Source organism: Lissotriton helveticus, chromosome 5_1 (assembly GCF_964261635.1).
Source record: "Lissotriton helveticus chromosome 5_1, aLisHel1.1, whole genome shotgun sequence".
In the NCBI taxonomy this organism is placed as follows: domain Eukaryota; kingdom Metazoa; phylum Chordata; class Amphibia; order Caudata; family Salamandridae; genus Lissotriton; species Lissotriton helveticus.
The window spans coordinates 371696098-371719175 of NC_136065.1; the positions used below are offsets into that span (position 1 = coordinate 371696098).

The 23078-nt window shown below is 43.0% G+C and overlaps 1 protein-coding gene across 3 annotated transcripts in view; it reads left to right on the plus strand.

Annotated features, from left to right (window-relative positions):
- Positions 1-22862, plus strand: part of IFFO2 (intermediate filament family orphan 2) — a 153058-nt gene extending 130196 nt beyond the window's left edge. For 2 of the 3 annotated variants that reach the window (XM_078642516.1, XM_078642519.1), the window contains 3 exons: positions 10912-11004; positions 13840-13970; positions 16686-22862. In XM_078642516.1, coding sequence (XP_078498642.1) covers positions 10912-11004; positions 13840-13970; positions 16686-16791 — 330 coding nt within the window. In that variant the 3' untranslated portion in view covers positions 16792-22862. The remainder of the gene's footprint in view (positions 1-10911; positions 11005-13839; positions 13971-16685) is intronic. The other variant, XM_078642518.1, reaches the window with a different exon arrangement.
- The last annotated feature ends 216 nt before the right edge of the window (positions 22863-23078 follow it).

Below are 23078 nucleotides of genomic sequence, written 5' to 3' on the forward strand. Positions count from 1 at the left end.
AACATGGGTGGTTGACTAAAAAGACCATTGAAATCAGGTTCAATTGCCAAAATGGGCCAATGTTTACGAATAATGGACTGAAACTTGATGGAAATCTTAGAAAATTTGGAGACTACGACCATCCGGTCGGACTGTTCCTTGGCTTTCACTTGTAGGAGTTCATTCCTACTGATTCTACTTGTTCTTTCCACAGCTAGATCCAAGATGGGGGTAGGATATCCCCTTGCTTTCAATCTCTCCAACGTGATTTTCATTTGTTTGATGCTTTCATTCTCATTAGACACAATTCTTTTGATACGAAGGAGTTGTGCATAAGGTAAATTATTCTTTAAACCTAACCGGTGAAAACTGGTATAATGCAAGGTGGAATTTCTATCTGTAGGTTTTCGGAAAATGGTGGTCTGCCATTGGTCTCGTTCTCTAGAGATTTCCACATCCAAATAATGGATGCATGTTTTGCTGTATTCCCAAGTGAAGCGAATTCTTTCGTTGAACGTGTTCCATGTCTCAAGAAAAGATGTTAGGTCATCCATTGTACCACTCCATAGTAGGAATATATCGTCTATGTATCGCAAAAATAATTTGCCATGTTGAAGCCAGTTGTTGTGACATAAAATATGATTCTCTTCAAATGCTCTCATGTAAAGATTTGCATAGCAAGGAGCCGCCGAATTTCCCATGGCGGTACCATTAAGTTGGAGGATCCATTTATCCAGAACAGTGAAGTAGCTGTGATAGAGGGTAAAAATAGTTAGTTGCATCAGAAAAACTTTCAAGTCAGAATCAAGGTCAGAAGATGCTAAAATCTGTTTGATGGCTTCTATGCCTCCATCATGGGGGATGGAGGTATATAGTGAACATACGTCCACTGTACACATGATGATTTCCATGTTTTTCAAATCATTCATAACTGGTTCAATTTTTTGTAGAAAATCAGTGGTATCGCGAACATGTGACCTTGTCTCAAGGACAAATGGTTGTAGGTATCTATCGAGAAATCTGCCAGTATTCTGATGAATGCTACCTCTGGTAGATACGATTGGTCGAAACGGTGGATTTGTAGGATGTTTGTGCATCTTCGGCAACATGTATAAAACAGGAGGTTTAGGATTCATGGGTGTTAAGAATCTTCTGGTTCTGTCATTAATAGTACCATTTTCAAAAGTTGTAGTGATCAGCTGTGTCAACTTTTTAGTAAACTCCGTGGTTGGGTCACAATCAAGAAAGTCATATGTGTTGGAATCACTGATGTGAGCTTCAATATTTTGTTCATAAAAGCTAGTGTCCATGATGACTAATGCGCCACCCTTATCTGCGTTCTGGCACGTGATGGAAGGATTGTCAGCCAGTTCTCTAAGTATGCTCTTTTCTTTTTTTGAGAGATTACCACGTTTCATGGGTGGTTGAAAAGGGAGTTTGCCAATCTCTTGTTTCACCAGATTTTCAAAAGAATCAATGATTTTATGACTCTGAGGTGCCATAAAGGTACTGTGCGGTCTAAGACCTCGGAGCATATCTTCTTCCAGAGTATCGGTAGGACAGATGTTTTTGAAATAATGACGAAGACGTATGTTGCGAATGAGTTTGAACGTGCTCACTTCAAGCTCCAAGGTATTGGAGTTGGTCGTGGGCACGTATGATTGTCCTTTTTGTAAAGTGGTGTTTTGCTCTTTAGTTAGTTCCATAGAGGAGATATTGATTACCAAATTCTCTTCAGGAGTTAACGTTTCCTGTTTGTTCTTTTGGGTTTGCCTGCTGATGGAGTTCTTTCTGATCCCTCGGCGGGTTTTTCTCCCCCGGGTTCTTTTTGTGGTTCCGAACCTGTTTCTAAAAAATGAACCGCAGTATCAGTCGAGGTACTGGGAGTTGGAGTGTCAACATTGACAGGAGTCTTGGTTGGTCTGGAGCGATTGTCATCCTCCGAAGATGATGTTTCATTGCCTGAAAATGGATTGTATGGTTTATTAGACCTTCGGCGGGCGTACACTTCTGCCCAAGTGTACACCTCGCCGAGCTTGTAATCTATGGTGTCTCTTTTAAACTTCCTTAATTTCCTTCCCTGTATCTCCCTCGTGTGTTTCTCAAGTTGTGTCTTTACGTCCTCCAACATGGTGGTCAGTTCTTCAGCGGACATGGCTTCGTCCAGCTCCTTTTGAACATTATCAATTTCCAATTTCAGTTCTTCCAATGTTCTGGACAACTCCTCCACGATCAGGAGGATGAGGTCCAGGGAACATTTATTAAGTATAGCATACCATCGTTCAACAAATTGCACATTGTTCTTACATAATAACGGTTTTAAAGGGACCCTTAGGCCTCTAGGGATCCTTTGGACACGGTGGTACCGAATGAGGGGGCTAGCGTGTAACTTTTGATTGGATTGTTTTTTTAGAAGGTAGAGTAATTGTCTGATGTTACTCTCCACGCTTCGAGGACTACTGGTAGATGTGATGTCTTCCTGTATAAGACCATAAATTTTATCAGCATCCTCTTTGGTGAAGGCGAAGGTGCTCGCCTTCAAATCAGTCATACCAGAAACTGTATCAAAATTCATAATTGCAGTGTGCAGAGATCCGTGGTCAGAAAAGAATTAGAACAATTAATAAAGAAAGTGGAACTCGCACAACCAAGTGCTCTCAGGTAATCCAAAGTGATAGTTTGAAGTGTGCTACTAGAGTGAAACACTGTCTGGCCTCACAGTGTAAAATCCAAGGAACTAATACAGGGTCCTCTCAACCAGGAGAGGGCTGCTCTGAGCACAACATGTAGAGACCGAGGGGTCTTTTTATTTAAATCAGAAGATTCATCAAAAAGTATATGAAGGAACAATATTCCAAGTGTTCACATTGTAATTTATTTGCCACGTAGGTTAATTCACCCAGCGTTATTTATGGTTCCATAGAATCAAATCCATATCATATCATCATTTTCCTCATGGTATTTACACATCCCGATGCATTTCGGGCATAGCCCTTCTTCAGGGGAATACTCTACGAAAAAACAATCCAAATAAGCCATATTCAAAAGGCAGTTCAAATAATCAATACTCGAAAAAGAAGTCTGCATGCACATGTAGCAATACACATAATCTAATAATAAATAAAAAGCCAGAGTATAATATCCGTAAATATACCGATAACCATGACAAAAAATGTAATTATAAACCCATGGTGTTAACAGAAGAAGCGTGAAAAGTGACATCCAAGTAACCGTCATAGTGTTCAGAAAGGTGTCTCAATAGTATAGACAACACCACAAACCCAAAACTGTAAAACCAAAGTGTACGTAATCAACTGTGCAGCTAAAACAGATCCTGTAGCCCCAAGCGTGTTGTTTAAACAAAGGTGAACAGAACGACAGTGTTCTCAAGCCGCGGAATCACCGCGACCGGAGAAACGACGAGTGTGGTCTCTAGAAGCGGAGAGAACCGCGAAGTGAATCCCGAAAGGGGTAACTTACTTGAAACAGTGTGCACAAAGTTCCCAGTCAAAGCGGGAAACGCGAAAACCAAGTGTCGAACCCATACTCCCGACTCTTAAAATGCAGTGTGTATAAACATAAACAAAATACTACGGGTCACAAAAATAAAGAACGGACTATCCGTCCCAGTGAATAAAAACGTGCCTGTGCTTATCCCAGTGTGAGAACCACCATATATTACACCACATTACAAAATTACGAGCAGCTAAATAATAACAGCAACGTATTACATGTATGCAAAAAACAATATTAAGTTAAAGAAATACATAATGGAATGAGTGTATACAGTATGTCATATGCAAATTACAGATAACATAAAAATTCAATCCGGTCATTAAGACCATCAGGCACCATCGTGGACATTGAGCGGATCCAAAAGTTCTCTCGTTTAAGGAGAGTGTTCTTATTATTGTGTGTCACTTTAACCTGTTCAAGGATAAGAAACTTCAATTGTGCCACATTGTGTCTTTGTTCATGGAAATGGTTCGCTACACTGGATTTTTGATTGTGCGTGCGAATGTTGCTTTTGTGTTCCAAAATGCGAACACGTATTTTACGTTCTGTGTGGCCGATGTAACATTTGCCACACGGGCATTTCAACATATAAATTACGTTAGCACTGTTGCAGGTAGCATTAACACGTAATTTAATCATGTGACCTTTCATGGGATGTCTCGTGGTGTTCCCTGTTATACAGTTGTTACAGTTACTACAATTGTAGCAAGGTTTGAGACCTGAGTAGGTTGTCGTACTCTTGGTGGACTGTGGTTGGTTCAGAATTTCCTTAAGATTTCTGCCTCGGGTAAATGCAAACATGGGTGGTTGACTAAAAAGACCATTGAAATCAGGTTCAATTGCCAAAATGGGCCAATGTTTACGAATAATGGACTGAAACTTGTTGGAAATCTTAGAAAATTTGGAGACTACGACCATCCGGTCGGACTGTTCCTTGGCTTTCACTTGTAGGAGTTCATTCCTACTGATTCTACTTGTTCTTTCCACAGCTAGATCCAAGATGGGGGTAGGATATCCCCTTGCTTTCAATCTCTCCAACGTGATTTTCATTTGTTTGATGCTTTCATTCTCATTAGATACAATTCTTTTGATACGAAGGAGTTGTGCATAAGGTAAATTATTCTTTAAACCTAACCGGTGAAAACTGGTATAATGCAAGGTGGAATTTCTATCTGTAGGTTTTCGGAAAATGGTGGTCTGCCATTGGTCTCGTTCTCTAGAGATTTCCACATCCAAATAATGGATGCATGTTTTGCTGTATTCCCAAGTGAAGCGAATTCTTTCGTTGAACGTGTTCCATGTCTCAAGAAAAGATGTTAGGTCATCCATTGTACCACTCCATAGTAGGAATATATCGTCTATGTATCGCAAAAATAATTTGCCATGTTGAAGCCAGTTGTTGTGACATAAAATATGATTCTCTTCAAATGCTCTCATGTAAAGATTTGCATAGCAAGGAGCCGCCGAATTTCCCATGGCGGTACCGTCAATAACGTCAATGATGCTGTTCTAGGAGGTGGAGTACTCTGGACTGAAGTACATGGCCATAGTGAAGGCTAGGCCCTGCACCCACCACCCACTCAGCATACTTGGCACTCACTTGCCACTATTTTCGCCTTGTTCTGACGGTCCCAGCCGATTTTAGGGATGTAGATCGAGGGTTAGTGATTACATCATCTACGGCGGCCATCTTGAGTGAGGGGGCGAGAGCGGTGAGAGCGCTCTAGTGTCCTGTATTTAAGGAGCCCCTAGGAAGCAGGCGCGAGATCCACCGCTTTGCTAACATTATCCTTGACCTCTGATCACGCAAGGAGCTATTCGAGCTACTGCGTGCAACTTGTTAGATTTTTAAAACGACGAATTTTAAATTGTTGAATTTACATACTGTTTGCACTCAGCATACTTGGCACTCACTTGCCACTATTTTCGCCTTGTTCTGACAGTCCCAGCCGATTTTAGGGCTGTAGATCGAGGGTTAGTGATTACATCATCTACAGCGGCCATCTTGAGTGAGGGGGCGAGAGCGGTGAGAGCGCTCTAGTGTCCTGTGTTTAAGGAAACGGTTGTTCTCCACGCTAGCGGTCGCGCCTCCTCAGCGCCGGAGTCACGCCAGAGTCAGCCCGTCTGCACCCGTCCGCGCCTCGGATGTGCCTCAGGGCTATGGCATCACCATATGGCTCGGTCTCCGACCTTGTACAGGTACCTCCCACAGCCGATGTAGCAATAAATTCCATAGAATCCCCATACATCAAATATACGTCAGCCTACTTGAAGACTCTACAACCGGCAATAAAACCCTCCTGCAGGTTGTTAAAATTGGGGTGGGAGAAGGATTCCTGTCAAACCTGCCAATTACACATTGACCCTGTAGGGCTCAAATCCACGCTGACTGATTCCATCAAGAACCATCCAAAATCAAAGTCAAAATCATTTTCCTTCATTAGCCTCAATAGTCGCTCTTTATCAATGCATAAAACAGACATTTTTAACCTGCTTTTAGATGAAGCACCCGACGCATTGTTTATAACAGAAACATGGCTCAAAGAGAGTTCAGGTCCAGATATAGCTATGGCACTTCCAGACTCTTACGCTATAACTAGACTTGACAGGGATAAGAAACCTGGCGGAGGAATTGCTATCATCTTCAAAAAAAAATTTAAGTGCGAATTTAAACCTCTTTCATGTGGTGGTTGTGAAGCGGCGACTTTCAAACTCACACTAGCCCCCAATTTCACCCTATCCGGAGTCCTTGTTTATCGGCCTCCGGGGCCAGCATCCAAATGGGTGACTAATATGTCAGAACTTATCGGACCGTTAGTCATAAGAACTGCCAATTTCACAATCCTAGGCGATATAAACTTGCATCTAGAGGATGAGGAATGCTCTCTGGCCAAAGATTTTATTAATGACTTAGCAGCTCTCAATTTAACCTTAAAGAACTCAGGGCCTACACACCGTGCTGGACACCTGTTAGATCCTATTTTCTCTAATCTTAACAATATTGTGACGCATTCTGCCCAGCCTTTGCCCTGGTCCGATCACTATTTGGTTAAATTTGCTCTTCAGGTTGATCTAACAAATAAAGAAAACACACCCTTACCCACTCAGTTTATAAGAAAATGGAAAGAACTGGACATTGATAGTCTTAACGCCCTCCTGGAAGAACATCGTCCTTGTACTAAGACTACTGTCCAACAGCTTTCCTCTACAATACAAAATTGGCTTTTTGCAGCCATTGATTCCACCCTGCCCAAAACAAAGCTAAAACTAAATACCCACCGCTCTCCTGCACCCTGGTTCAATGATATTTTACAAAATGAAAAAACTAGATGTAAAAACTTGGAACGTCAATGGAGGAGGAGTTACTCGCCTGCAGACAAGGAAAAATATAAAATTCAGTTAATAACATACCAAAAGCAGTGTAGCAAAGCTAAAGCAGAATTCATCTGCACTAAAATCACAAATGCTTTAGACCACTCCAAAACACTTTTCAAGTTAGTAAAAGAGCTGGCTGGCTCCAATACATCTCAACTTCCACCGCAACTTAACAAAACACAATGTGACCTGTTAGCCGCCTTCTTTATCAACAAAGTCGACAAAATTCACCAAGATATTAATCAAGCTTCTAATAAACATGATTCAACCTCTGAAGCTACCTCTAATTGTGCATCACCTCTTCCAGGCAAGGCCATAGGTACTCCTGATTGCCCTACTCTGGCTGATGCATTTTCTGCCACACTTGATAGTTGGCCCTTGCTGAATCCTGATATGGTTCAAAGGCTGCTAAAAACTATTAAATCTGGCTCACCTAAAGACCCATTGCCATGCTCAGTTTTAAAGCAACTTAACAGCAACGTTTTAGCTACTATTACTGATCTTCTCAATGCTTCGTTACTGGAACAAACTGTACCCGATGAATGGAAGCATGCAATGATTCATCCGCTTTTGAAGAAAGCTGGCGCAGACCCCAATTTACCAGCTAACTTCCGCCCAATATCCTTGCTGCCCATCTTTGCCAAAATATTAGAGATGCATGTACATCGTTGCCTTACGGATTTTATCACCATTCATGACCTGTTACCATCCCACCAGTCGGGATTCCGTGCAGGTTTTTCTACAGAGACTACCTTGTTGGGGTAACCGAAAATATCCGTCGTATGGTCGACAAGGGCGAAACAGTAGCACTTGTGCTACTCGACCTCAGTGCGGCATTCGACACAGTGTCGCATGCGGTCCTCGCCCAGACACTCCACTCTCTGGGCATCCGTGGGGCGGCTCTCAATTGGATTAGATCATTATTGGAAAAGCGCACGTTCCAGGTCTTCTCACAAACTGCCTGCTCTGATACCATGACATTTAAACACGGAGTACCACAGGGCTCCATTCTTAGCCCGTTGCTTTTCAACGTATATATGAGTCCCTTGGCCAAGATAGTGGAGGAAACAGGGATTTGAATGTGTTCTTACGCTGATGACTCTCAGCTGCTCTTTTCTTTATCAGCTGTAGACTCTGACAGTTCTTCTTCCCTACAACTCGGACTTAGTAAAATCGCTGAATGGATGCAAAAAAACTTCCTAAAACTAAACGGCGAAAAAAACGAGTTAATCGCGTTGGGCAAAAATAAAGAACTTTGGGGACCCCAACACTGGCCAACTGATATGGGCACCCCCCCTACCCCTGTCACTCATGCCCGCAACTTGGACGTCATTATTGACGACTCACTCAGTCTACACCAGCAAGCGGTAAAGACTTCGGCCACCTGCTTCGCCATATTAAAATGGCTAAAAAAGATCTGTTGGATGCTGCCTGAAAACACCAAGAAAACAGTTGTCAACGCCCTAATAACATCTAGGCTAGATTATGGCAACGTTCTGTACCTGGGGGCTAATAAAGCCACTGTCCGCAGGTTACAGTCAGTACAAAATGCAGCAGCCAGACTACTCTGGAAAATTCCCATCTCTACTCCAACCACTAAATATATCAGGAAGTTACACTGGCTAAAAATTGAGAATCGAGTCAAATTTAAATCCCTATGCTTTATGCATAGGATTTCCACTAATACCGCTCCAAAATATCTGCAAAACCTGGTGCGCCCCTATCGACCTTCCAGATCTCTTCGGTCTTCCACGGCAAATCATTTCGAAATTCCGAAGATCAAGCTGTCACATATGGGTGGCAAGTCCTTTTCACTCCTCGGACCCTCACTTTGGAATTCAATGCCTCATACATTGCGGTCTGAGCCGAGTTACATCAAATTCAGAAAAGCCTTAAAAACATGGCTATTTAACATCTAGTTTTCTGTAACCGCATTGACATTGGGATCTGCTGCGCCGGGAAACCCTTTGTTGGGTAGCTGTGCGCCATATAAATATAAACAAATAAATAAAATAACACACTGGTCTGGGTGGAATCATGCCTGTTCACCTCTCGGGGTAGGCGCGTTAAAAGAAGGGCATGCTCGAAGGCCATGCCCTTCCATCAAAGGGGATTGGGCACTCGGTATTGAAGTGCTGGGACTGGCCAAAGACCATGTTGAATGCTCCCATTGCATATTGGTTCTAGCCGAAATGAGATCTGGCCTCTGTAGCCATAGACCATCTGTGTGAGGTCATGAACCCTGCCTGGGGAACTATGGTTGCTTGCGTTGCTTACCGTGGCTGGTAAATCTGAGTGCTTTATAGGTTTTGTATCATAATTGAAAATCTCACCAATTAATGGTTAAGCAAGAGGATTAATTTTTTTATACTGTACCATAACTTGTTTTTAATTAAGCATTTTTTCTAGAAAATCTGTGTGTGTGTGTGTGTGTGTGTGAGAGAGAGAGATGGGTGATGTCACTTACATAAACACTTGAATAAACATAAACAAATCACTTTCATCTCAGTCTTTCTCTTTAATGTATCAATGTTGCCATCACTTTGTTGTGCTAAAATAAAATTATTCTCGGCGCAATAAACAGTTCTTGCAATCCGTACTTAAGTAGTGAAAAATGTCTTATTTTCAATGCATTAGTAGAGTGGGCGCTGCTCAGTAGTGAATTCAGTTCTGTTTGTCCAAAAAGCTGTCCTTGAGCTGTTTATTGCGTCGACAAGAATTTCATTAGTTTTAGCACAACAAAGTGATGGCAAAATTGAAATATGAATAAGGTAAAAGAAAGACTGAGATGAAAGGGATTTGTTTATGTTCATGCAAGTGACATCACCTGCTGTGAAGGTTTCAATGCCGGAAGAAGTGGTACATTTTATAAAGGCTGTGAGATCAGCACAAACGCGTCCATTAATATTGGCAAGTGTTGCTAATAAACGGGATACTTCCTAAGGACTTGATTGCGGGCTATCTTTTATGTGGAGGAAAGTTTGTGCAGTATTAAACGAGGCGTATGTGGTATTGCCTATTTCCTGCACCACCGATGATTTGGATGCACGCAATGAAACCCACAAACCTATTTATATTTAGTATTGCAATTGCATTTATATTGCGCTTACTACCCCAGACAAGGCGTCAAAGTGCTTTTTCGGCGAGTAGCACGCAACTCCAGAACCCAAGAAGGATTAGTGTTGAATTAGTATAGTGAGATCTGAAAGTAATTTGAGTGGTGGATTTATTTCAGCTATTTATACCAAATCACCACACTAGCCCATAATGAGGCATTGTGGGCCTGGTAGTTTTTATCCACGCATGCATTCATACTTCATACATAATTCCTACAATCACCTGTGACTCGCGATTTGTGGTCTATCTAATTGAATGTTTCTGTGGCAAATACTACATAGGATCAACCATATGCCTGCTGAAAAAGCACATATTCTAACACTTGAAATAAACAAAGGACTTACGTTAGTACCGTGATCAAGGACTGTTTAGTTCGAAACGCGTAGGTGGAGAGGAGCAAGGTCAATAAATTGAGTTAAAGAATCCAAGAGGAGTGCTGCGTATTTTTTCAAGTTGTGTGAATACATTTGAGCGAGTGTCCTTATCTCGCCGTCTGCACCCGCTTCTAGGAGCTCCCTGCCCCCCTTTCCCTCCGCCCCCAGATGGACTGTTTGCTGTTATATAATATACATGTACTTTCTGCTCCTTCGTTGTGGTGAAGTGTCTTTCTAGAAGTTTGCACAAATAGATGTTTGATGTTTGAATGTGTCTGGCTTTGAACGCAGAATAAGTCTCATGTAAGCCCTGTGCTTGGCCTCTTTCAAAGTTTCTGGTCATCCAAAGAGGCACACCGATAGGTTATACTACAGTACTAATATACAGCATGCCTATGGACAAAGGTCTCCTTCGGAATTCATTGATATGCGAAAGGAGGTCTTTGCGTGATTCGCGCTAAGCTAATCCTCTGGCGCCGCTGGGTGTTGTAACTGAGCCCCCTGCCCACTGGCTTTGTGTACTAATTCACTTCTTTTATCATCTATTTAGCAGGAGGATAACCTGGGAAATTTGATCCATGAAACAGAATCTTTCTTCAAAACAAGAGACAAAGAATACCAGGAAACAATTGGTCAGATTGAGGTGAGTGGACCGGGTCCCTGGGAGGGGTGAAGAAGGGGAGTGGAAGGGAATGTGATGCTTGTGTAATGTGCTCCGGGACTGGTGTGGGTACCAGTGAGTGCTAGTAATGCATTGGATTGGCATGTGACTACACCGGTCACATTATTTTGGGGGCATGTATTTTGAGTTTTTCTGTGGCCCTCTGTAGTCTGGAATATCAACTGCCCATCCGCTATGATATGTCGCAAATGGGACGGTGGCGTCTGAATCGAAGATGTAAATGGATACTGTAGAATGACAAACATAAACCTGCACAGCATCCGAAGCAGTCCCAGCCTTGCAGCAGAAGAGAGAAGTAGGATATGAGAGGGAGGGACCTGGTCACGACATGGAAGCATGGAATAGTCTTAAAGGAACCATCCAGTGCTGCAGAAAAAAAGTTTGTTGCCGAGCCCTGCATCTCTAGCAATCAAACTGGTATTCTCGAATGTTCATTGGTTTGATAGTGTTAGTTGAGATGGCCCCTTTAAGGCTGGTCGATATGAAGTTTCAATTGCAAGGGGTGGCTGCTTGTGCCGCTGGATGAAGGGGTGACGGCTTGTGCTTCTGGATCAAGGGGTGGCGGCCTGTGTCGCTGGAGCAATGGGTGACGGCTTGTGCTGCTGGATCAAGGGGTGATGGCTTGTTCCTCTGGATCAAGGGGTGGCGGCCTGTGTCGCTGGAGCAATGGGTGACGGCTTGTGCTGCTGGATCAAGGGGTGATGGCTTGTTCCTCTGGATCAAGGGGTGGCGGCCTGTGTCGCTGGAGCAATGGGTGGCAGCCTATGAATGAATGAAAAGTGTACTTGTAAAGCGCACTGCCACTCCCAGAGGAGCATCCTGGTGCTGGGTGGCTAAAAGAATGACTTCGTACATCAGAAGTTACCTGAAAAAGGAAGAAAATCAAAGATTAATCGGGTAACACTGCAACTCGACGGCAGCAAAAAGCCAGGTCTTCAGCTGCTTTCTAAAGAGGAGTTCAGATTTATGAGTCTCAAGTGACAGGGGAGTTGATTCCACGCCTTTGTGCCCAGAACAGCCAAAGATTTGCCTCCTCTAGTTTTGAGTCTGAAAGTGGGGGGTCTTCAGAAGATTGGCATGTGGAGGCCGCTTGATAGTGTAGGGAGTGAATCTAGAAATTAGATTTTTTTTTTTTTGGTCCCCTACATTCCGTAGGCTCTGAAAGTGAACGAGAATTTTAAAAAGGACCACCTTATGTACGGTCAGCCAGTATAGGGCTTTTAAGGCAGCCGATGTCCATGAGCGTTGAGGAAGTTTCATTACTAGGCTGGCAGCAGGGTGTTGTACCACCTGCAGTTTCTGAACAGGTTGTTTTGTGGCATTTGCATACAAAGTATTGCAGCAATCCAATCTGGATGCTGTAAGTGCAAAAGCCAATGTCTTTCTTGCTGCTAGTGGGAGGTAATCAAAAGCATTTTCAATCATTTATTTAGGTTAACACATGTTCCTGCCACTGCAAGAGCTTGTGGACAGAATGACAAAAGAGCATACAACTATACTCCAAGGTTATTTACAACATCAACTGTCGCATGCGGAGGAGGCGTGGAGTTAGGCTACCATAAAGCAGGGTCAAAGGAATTGGACTTACCGAGCAGCAGTTTTTAAACTTGCACTCCAAGCGGATGGATGCTTTATCCAACAACAAGATCAGTTGCGTGTCGTCAGCATAAATGCAGTTTCAATTCCAAAAGAAGTGATCAATGAAATCTGGGGGCTATGTATATGTTAAATAAAGCAGGGCTGTGAGGTGAGCGCTATGGTATCCCTGAGGTAGGACCTTTTCTATTCTCTGAAAAGACTTACCACAACCAGTTGTCTATGATCTGAGTGAAGGGATTTGATCCAAGATAGGGCAAGATAAGAGATTTCACAGTTCATGCGTTTTAGTAGGATATCATGGGAAATCGTATCGAATGTAGCTGATAAGTCTAATAAAATAATCACCAAATTTTTACCAGCATCCACAGTCCATTTTAATGTGTCTGCATGTAAAACATGACAAAGTGCCTTCAGTATTACTTTGGGAAAGAGTGCATAACAGGCTCATTAAATGATTTTAAGAAAGCTAATGACCTGGAGATAACCGTCAATGAATGAGCAGGGTGGCTGGCTCGGATCGTATTGTGGCCGCAGACCAGCTTGCCAATAGTGTGCCGGCGGTGCGTCTGCAGCATCTGATCCCTTAAGTAGGTATAACTAAAAAAAAAGACTAGAGCGCTGAAAAACAAAATGGCCGCTCTAAGAGCGACTCCGATTAATACAGGAAGTGGAGTCTGATTCAAGTGCGTATTGCCAAGAACAAAAAGCAATTCGGTATTTCGAATTTCAGTTTCATATTAACATTCAGCTTTTAGTTAATAAGATAAAAAGATCCACCCTGGAAGCCTTTGCCTTTGGAGCAAGGGCCGGCGGCCTGTGCCTCTGGACCAAGAGGCAGCGGCCTGTGACTCTGGAGCAAGGGATGATGGCGTGTTCCACTGTAGCATCCTGTGTTTGACGCATGCAGCAGCCTGTGCCTTGGATACCCGGGGTGGTGGCATGCACTTTTTGAGCATTTGATCACATATGTTAAAGTTGGCAGCTTTTAGCGTTTGAAGTTGATCTGCCAAGTAGTAACACAGAAACGTACTCTGAAACATGAGTGAGTAATAAGTCACTCTTTGCACGGCTCTCACCTTTGCATTGGAAGGCTTGTTTATACTAGCGCTCCTATAAATAACATAAAAACCTGTCCCTATACAGGCTGCTATGGGTTCAATAGAAGTATGATAGCATTTTTTCTTTTCCCAATTACAGCTGGAACTGGCAACGGCAAAAAGCGACATGAATCGCCACCTGCATGAGTACATGGAGATGTGCAGCATGAAACGTGGCCTGGATGTGCAGATGGAAACGTGCCGCCGGTTAATCAAAGGCTCTGCGGGCAGGTGAGGAGACACTACTTGGCGAATGGCCAATATAATTTTGGAAAATACTGGAACCGATGAGCATTGGGGCAGCCTTTCCCTCAAGCAGCTCTGTCTGTTGTTCAAGCACACATGCATCCGAACGACAGCTTGTGAGCTGAAAAAAGTAGTACCTGATTCACTGAAGTTTTTCTGCAAGTGTGGTTTATTCTCCACCTACTCCGCACTGACTCCTGAATTTCAAGCAGTAAGTTGCATCAAAACGTGGAAGAAAACTTGGTCAGTCTGGGCTTACTAGTGTTCTTGAGGCCATCCCTAGCCAAGCTTTCTGAACCAATTCTACATTCAGGTTGGTGTTCTGCCAAGAAATAGTTGGCCACAAAATAGGGGGAATATCTTTTGGCACCATGTCGGGGAGATGTGTCTTAGTGGTTGTAACTGCCTGCACTGGAACCTGGGGACCCAGGTTTGACTCCTAGCCTTGGCGTTAGGCTCAGCATCATGCGATTCTTATGTAATCACTTAATCTCCCTATGCCTAAAAATTAGATATTTGGCTTGATGTACATAATCTTGTAGATCGTCTCCCAAAACCCTTGTCTTATGTAGAACACTCTGCTTGTAGCTATGTTTGTGCTATATAGATACCAGTACATACTAACACAAACATACGTCCTTTATCCACCACAACCACTTCCACACAGTCCTCCTCCTGCTTCCCCATGGATACAGACCTGCTTCAAACATATCAAAGGAGGCCTCTGTCTTCTGGTTCCTTGTGCATGATCTGAGTGCCTGTGATTGCGTCGTGGTCAGGTAGCGATCCCATATGCCTCTTTCTGATTGGTGGATAACACTTCGCTGGCTGCTACTGCAGAAGTGGCTATCTTTTCTTGGATTAAACACATTGAAACCCTATAATTAGTAGAGTTGTTAATTTACTGCAATTCTAGTGGAGTATATCGACAATCCTTATTTGATCCATCTGTGACTTTCTCTGCCTACTAGTGTCATGATATATGGCAGTGCTTGGGCCCAGAATCTGACATCCTCTTCTCCCCTCTACTAGTCACTCACTAGGTAGGAAAGCCAAGAGCAAAATGTAGGGCCTTGCAATGCATACAGCAGAGGGCGCTGGAGTGGTGACCCTTTGGGTCTCATGCTCATCCAGAGTTTGAGATATAAGAATTCTGGGTGCCTTTTATCACATTTTGCATTAGAGCATGTATTGTGTTATACCCCTGAGGCAGGTGAAGCTGGCTGACAGTGGTGATATGCTGATAGATAGCAAGAACATGGAGCACTTCGCCTAGAAACTGCAAACCCTATTTACAAGGTATTTTGGGCCAGATGTATGACCATTCGTTCTGCGGGTCCCAAATAACAATGTTTTTATGACTCCCAATTGGTGACTCGCAAAACGGATTGTACTAATGTGTCTCAGACACATTTAGCAGTTCCCAGAGTGGTCCCAAATGACCTGCCTCATCAGTATGCATGAGGCAGGTCGCAATTTGTGACCCGTTGGGATTTACCTGCTAAGAGCAGTAGAAAACCATGTCGGTTTGCGTTTTTAATAAAGCTATTTTCTTTCTCAAATGGAGCCTGTTTTCCTTTAACCCCTTCGGCCCCAGGGGTGCCATCCGAATCCCGCCCACTCTAAATCGCCCGCAAAGAGCGAAAACCGGCACTGCGTGCAAGGGGTTAAGGGAAACGGGATGAGTTTTAAAGAAACAAAAAAAAAAAGTTTCTTTCCATTTTTTGAGGGCAGGCTGTGGTCCGTGTTTTCACATACATTCACAAAGGGGAAGTGGTCCCCTGGGGATCCCTTCTCGTTTGTGACTCGTAACTGCGATTGCTCTGCGACTGCCTTTATGGTCACAAAACAATCGTGCATACCAGTGCGACTTGCTATTAGGAAGGGACGCCCTTGGTACGCCAACCCTTTTTAGGGGGTCACAAACTCCCCAATTTTCCATTTGCGACTGCTAAGAAGAGTTTTACATCTGGCCCTTCATGCCAAGAGAGGGTTGCTGGTCAGGACGCTTTCTTTTTAACGTGGGACTCACAGGCAACTGACCTATCCACTGCAGTTGTATCCTGTAGCATTGTGACCAACACACAGTTCGCCCAAGGAACTTTTATATCTGAGCTGTAGAACCTCCCTAGTATTCCAGTAAGCGCTACAACCAACCGTGCTGAAGTACAGCTTAGTCGTACCTTGTTTTCCTTTTTAGTATTGAGGACAGCACACCCATTGCAACACCTTTGACTGTTGCAGTGTTGAAATGGTGCGTAGCTCTGATATTGCTCCCAGCAGTGGTTTACATCCACTTTTGCAACTCAAGGACTGTACCTCCTTCACCAGTTTCCATCTATCCCGCAACATCCTGTGAATGATGCATGAGTCTCCCGGGTTCAGGGCAGTACAACAGCCCGACTTTCCGTCAACTGGATGGCATTCTCCGAAGAAAACATATGACCGGAAGTGCACCTGTCACAAATTCCCACACTGGTCATACCCTGGATTTACTGCCGTTAAACTGCCTTGATTTCTGGTTACTTGAGTGAATCCCCTCCATATTGTAAGGCCTCTTAAAAGTAATTGTTGGTGCTTTTAAAGGGTGAGTGGGGTAAAGCAGAACCTTTCTCAGTAAAAGCCTATGTTGTAGAACAGTTTGCCTTTCATTTGTACCTCTAAGTGTGAGTAACCCTTTTTTTGTCACTCCTTCTGCAGCGATTCTCCAACAGCCTGCTCCGTGGCCAGCAGCGACTCCGGCAACACAGATGAGATCCAGGATGATTTTGAGAGGGATGGTGAGGCCGAAGACTCAGTCAGCTGATAGCCTCCCCATTCCGTAATCAATAGACTATGAGGAAGGACGTGAAAACACACGAAGAACCATCAGGAAAAGAGACTTTCAACAATCCCTCTAAAGAGCGTCTTGGGGACTTCCCCCAGTTCCCCATTTTCCGGGGTCGGTGCTGCAAATGTCAGTTGTCAGTACTCCTATACATGGCGCTGCAACATCCATCAGGACTCTATGCGAACGTGGTGTTTTAAAATGTGCCTTTTCCCCACGCTGAGCCATCAGCGAGATGTTACCAATAGACATTCTTGCAAGGGATAATGTTCTAGCTTCAGGTGGCTGCACCAAGACTGCTGCTCAAGACACCAGAAGAGATTAGCACTGCGGAGGATAGCTTAACAATGGAGGCTGGGCTCTTGCGGCTCAACAGACTTGTAGTGTGCCCAAGGAGTACTGACATTAAGGTCTGCACTGGATGAAAGAACCTTCCGAACCTAGGAAGACTCATCGGATGCCTTAACACCAGGTTCACGGCCATGTTGCAGCCCTGTCCTTACTCTTGAGCAGTCGTGGTGTATTGCGCACTATCACCCTACTATGCAATAAGCTGGCCTTATTTCTGCATATTGTGCCCCCGCCTTTAACCCTTGCCTCCCCTTGCTGCCTTTTTTTTGCTGGAAGGAATCCTTCTGCACTGCTGCACACTAGATTCTGTGGGGCCGTCTGCGTTGCACACAAGGTGTCCTTCTCAGATTTATCTTTTGGGAAATGCCTTTAAATTTATTGGGACGGTTAGTGTTTGTTTCTTAACTATGTCTTTGTTGCATGTTGTTTTTGACTTTTTTTTGTTCACGAATACCATTGGGAGTAGTATTTTAGACTACTTCAGGATCTAGCGTTTCTTCTGAGAATGAGGAAACATCCACCCACCAGTCTACTGTTGTACCCTTTTATTTGTAGGTCAATTTGGCAGGTTTTGAATTTTTGGGTCCAAGGTAATGCAATTATATTTAGAAATAAACAGGCCAGTCCTTTTGGGATTTTCTTAAATATCAGCCTTAGTCTTGCCTAAATCCATTTCCAGGCTGTAAAAGGTGAGAATATTTGGAGTGTAAATAGTCTCCCAACAGGCAGTTCTGCCTATATCCTGGCATGTGGAGAATGCTTGGTTCTGGTCATCTAAATATAAAGGGTAGTATATAACCATTGTGGAAGCAACTGTGAAGGTGCAGTCATAGCCATTGTCAGTGGTTCTGGAGGATGGGATGAGCGGATCAGGTTGTAATCAGTAGTAATTAAAATGTCATTGAGCATCTGTGTTGGCTGTTCCCAAATCTCAGGGAAAATATCTTGTTCTGTGCACTATCTCCCATGAGTCACATCGCACACGGGCCATATTTCGTCCCTTTCTCTCGGCCAGCATGATTTCCTTGCATAGTGACATACTTTATTGGCATATCCAGGAGAGTAGATTTGGCCCATATCACTAATCTCCTTCCATCAGACAATTTGCAGTAGTCGTCCACACTTGCTGCATCTGAGTTGTTCCTGGTCATGAAGGCATTCACAAAAGCTGGCACAGCTCTTTCATGAGCATGTATTCAGTGGATTTGTGCACTTCCCTGCCAGTGGAACTCTGTTTGTGTTCTTGTCACGTTTGTTGTATTTCGCCACAGCTAATGCAAACAGGGTTATATGTAGCTAGCTATCCAGACCCTACCTCTTCGACAGCCTGCAAATTCATGTGAGATGAATAGTAAATGCTCTCATGCTCCTGACGCAACACCCAGGCATCCATCTTCTGGAGAAAGACCCACTGGTTCTACGGGTGTAGCCAGAAGGCAGACACACTAACCAACCTCATAACCAGTTAGAAATCCTAGAGGTGAATGAGGTGACCGTAATGTCACTCTCACTTATCGATTCGGCTAAAGCCACCCTGTGCATGTGTTGCAACAACATTTGTTGACTAAGATATTTGACCTTGCATAACACACCAATTCACAATCTTCCAGTCAACAAACAAGGGTGTGATGCATCTCTGGTTGCAGTAGTTGATGCATTCCAAACTCTTTCTGCCTCCTGGTGGGGTTGTTGCTTATGCCCTCACAATTCCATGCCTAGAATGCCTGTATGATATTACAAGACAATACCTCATGATTTGTGGCAGTGAATGATCACCTCACAAAACCATAAGCACTCAATGTGCGCCCAAGCTAATTACATCGCCCGATGACATTTCCCTGGAGTCCTTATAGGACCACATCTTTTTGTATTAACTGTTGGTGTGCTCAAAAGATCATAACTCTTTGCTGGGAACAGTGATCAAAGGCAACTAGCAACATCACATTACCTCGCTGGGTGCCATTGCTAACCTTACTAGTCCCTGTTGGCGGTGATTGACGGCATCATAGAATTATGCCTCTTTACCAGATGCAGGCAACACTTTTACTTTTAGATCATCCGCAGCATTTGATACAGTCTCCCATCCTATCCTTCAGCAATTGAGTAACATCAGGATGGCTTTGCATGATTTGGATAATTTTTTATCTAGCAGAAGTCTGTCCTTTTGGATGCCACCTTTTGCTTCTGACCCAAAAACACTTAGATTTGGAGTCCCTCCTGGCTCGGCCGTAAGCCCTATGTTTAATGTTTATATGACCTCTCTAGCAGTCCTAGGAAAATCATTTTGGGTACAGATTGGGTCCTCAAATGACACACAAATTGTCCTCACTTGGGATGAGAATATCCTCCATGTTCAGGATCATTTTGTGGCTTGTCTCTCAGCGGTATTTCAGTGGATGGGACAGAGCAATCTCCAACGTAATACCAGTAAGACACAAGTTCTAGTCTTCGGCTCACCCTCTCCTATTTCGTATGGCAATTTCTGGCCCAGCTGTGCTCCTTCCCCTCCTACCCCGGTCACAGTGGCCCACATCTTGGGGGTAACATTTGACAATGCACTTTCCTTCAGGTTCTAGGTGGACAGTGTGATGAGAGTTTGCTTCAGCCTCCTGAGAACCTTCAAAACATTCTTATTTTTGCTCCCATCACAGTGTCAGAAAACAGTCATTCATGTGGTTATAACCTTGAGGCTGGATTATGCCAATGCTTTATACTGGAGCCTCCCTATGTATCCACTCCAGAGACTCCAGTTGGTACAGAATGCTGCAACCTGACTCCTGCTAAATCTTTGGAAATATGATCACATCAAAGTACATCACAATAATTTACATTTGCTGCCGATCTCCCAAAAGGTTAATTTCTAAGGAATGGTTACAAAGCAGGGCCAAGTTATCTGGCCAAGGGACTCATCCACTACTTCCCTACAAAAGCTGTGCGCTCCTCAGATGTTATGCCCTAATCTAAGAGGAAGAAATGGGGCAGCTTCTCCTTTTCTTCCTTGGCCGTTTCTAGTTGGAATGCTCTCCTTCGTCATTTACATGCCATGAAAGATGAGAGCTCCTTCAAATGAGGTTTAAAAACCTGGCTGTTTAACCAGGCCGTCTAATTTCTTTCTGATTCTGACAGTTGGTGATTGGTTCTTAGTGCCGGGACACTCTTATGAATAGCCTTTTATAAAAAAACATAAATAAATAACATGGATAATGACCGAACAAGATCATGCCACTTCAGTAGTCTATTACCTCAAGATGTAAAGACACACCTCACTGGTAGGCTTGGTTGATATGTTCTCAGATCCCAAAGCAACCTCTTTTTCATGTTGGACATCACTGCAGAATTTCCTATCCAAAAACATGCATATCAGTTTCTTTTCAATAGTCGAGTTCACAGTAAAAGTGACTGAAACAAAAAGGAGGATTAATCAGGAGTTTCATGCACTCTTCACAGGTCTAGGCAAACTGTCACATAAGCAATGGGTGGGCAGTGGAATCCACAGGCCATTGACTAATATATTTCTTTTGTTTTCTCTCCCACTTCCCATAAACTGTATTTTTGCAGTATTATTGATGACAAGCACATCTTCCAGTTGCTTTCTGCTTTTAAGGAACAAAATATCTTTTAGAGGTGACACAAACTAACTGGTTCAACTATAGAAATTCCTGAGCCTAAAACTAAGCTGGTGTTCTATCAGCCAATAAAAGACCTTCTGATAGCCATAGGCTAAGGCTGAACCAGGTACTCAGAGATGGTACTTTCTTGTTTCTGTGTTTTTAACCTTGAGACTGATGCCGAAGGGCTTCTGCAGCAGTCTTTGGAAGAGGACTCTTTTGCAAATGTATATATATATATTTTTACCTTTACCTTTAGTGGCCTTTTACAAATAGAATGTTTCATAGATGATGTGGGTTAAAAAAAAAATACTTTATTCCAAAGCTTTCATTCTCACCTTGTATCTAGTAGCCAAAGAAGGGCCTGCTTAAATGACTGTGGGAGGGAGGAGTGGGGTTAACCAGATGGTAAAAGCAGCCTTTCGATAAATGGGACAGGGTTCAACATTGTCGAAGGGGGTTTCTAGTTTGGGTATTTGGCGGTTTTCCGCCCTACTCAGCTGCTATGTGCTTTGCGGTCCTAGAAGACTGCAGTGTCTGCCTGTGCATTTGGTGAAGGGATCCAGATAACTTGCTGAGTTGAAAGTCCCCATTATTGTATTTCTAATCCCAGCACTCCTCACCCAGAGACCTGCTGACCTACAGGGGCATGGGTAGATCCCTTCAGGCCATTGTCTAATCAATCTTGTCATGCTCTGCCTGACATGTGTCTGATATAGCCCACAGGCAGAGGCCGATCAGGGAATTACTGGAGCAATTCACTGGAATGCTCTGACTGCTGCAATGCAGCAGTGGTCATCTGCTGCAACCGCTGCAATGCATTCGTGGGCAGCAGCACCAACAGGTGGCAGTTTGTTGATTCTTGTTAATGATCCACAAAAACTATCTGGAATCCCAAATGTGCAGGCATTACCACTGCAGCCTGTTGCAAACAGCTTGCTAGAGAGCAAAGCAATTTTAAAAATGCTGGAAATCTTTTAAATGTCCGTTCGTTGCAGAACTGTAAATACTTGTTTTATTTTTTATTATCAAGGCAGTGTCATATTGACACTTTTTTTTAGAATTGTACACAAGAAATCAATTTTTTTGCTCTTGTATTTTTTTAAAATGGGATGAAAAGGATTTTTTTTGTCTTATAGCAGCGTAATAGAACCTAAGGAGAATGGGTTTTTATATAAAAACTGAACACAAAACCCTGTAAAACTGAACGTATTTGTAATATTTGTGGGTGCATGTTTTTTAAAATAAAATCCAAAGACTTGGGTTAAAGACTAGAGGAGGGTGTAGTATTAGTTCACAAAAAAGGAGGCAAGTAAAGATTACAATGGGCTTCACAAAAGAATTATGAAATTAAAAACTAAGCTAAGGATAATCTATTTATAAAGTGAACACTGTATATTCTATTATTTTTTTAGTGTTTTTCCCCAAATGCAAAGAGAAATCAATTTTGCTGAAAAAGTTTGTTGTTCTCATTTAAGTATTTTCATGGTCTGTTTCTAAGTTTGTAACCCTTTTCAGGTGACTCTAATTAGCGTGGAGGGTTATTGTCGGAGCACTTATAAGGTTTGGGATCAAGGAATTTGGGTCACTTCAGAAAGGGATTGTACACTGTATGTCCCGTTTAAAATATAGAGGTGACTGCTAAAAAAAGAAAGGTGAAGATCTGCACTACATCTTTTTCTGAAATTTAGTGGTATTACACCTAAGCACTAACATTGCGTATTCGCTACAGCAGCATATAATCGAGGAGCATGTATTTTGAGTGGCAGAACTTCATCACAAGTACAACCTTTCCTTCATGAAGTGGCCTAGAGATCTTTGTTCAAAACATTGAAACCACCGACCAATTACAAGAACAGTTTGAAAACCGACTACTGAACTGTGTTTTCTGTACTGTTGTAAATATTGTTAATATTTTGTAAAGTGGCTTCTTTTGGAGGACAAGTGAGTTTTCCTGTTGCAAATGTTTTCATTGGGGTTTGGAGGGAGCTGTAAATGGATGGGGTAAAACCTGTGTTTTAATTTGGTCTTTAGCACCATGCTGGCGGGATAGCAAAATTCTGGAAATTCCATTTTGGGAAATTGTGTTTTTTTTTTTTAAATACCATCACCAGTTGATATATTTGCTAAAGGTGGATTTGTCTATATGGTGTGGAGGTTTGGGTTCCTTGAGTTACTATCAAAAAGAAGCTAGCGGTTCAATATAGATGGTAAGGATCGCAGCTGTAGAACATCTGAATTCAATTTGCACCTTTTACACACATTTTGGGTTCATTTTGTACTGTGTAAAGTCTTGCACTTTCTATT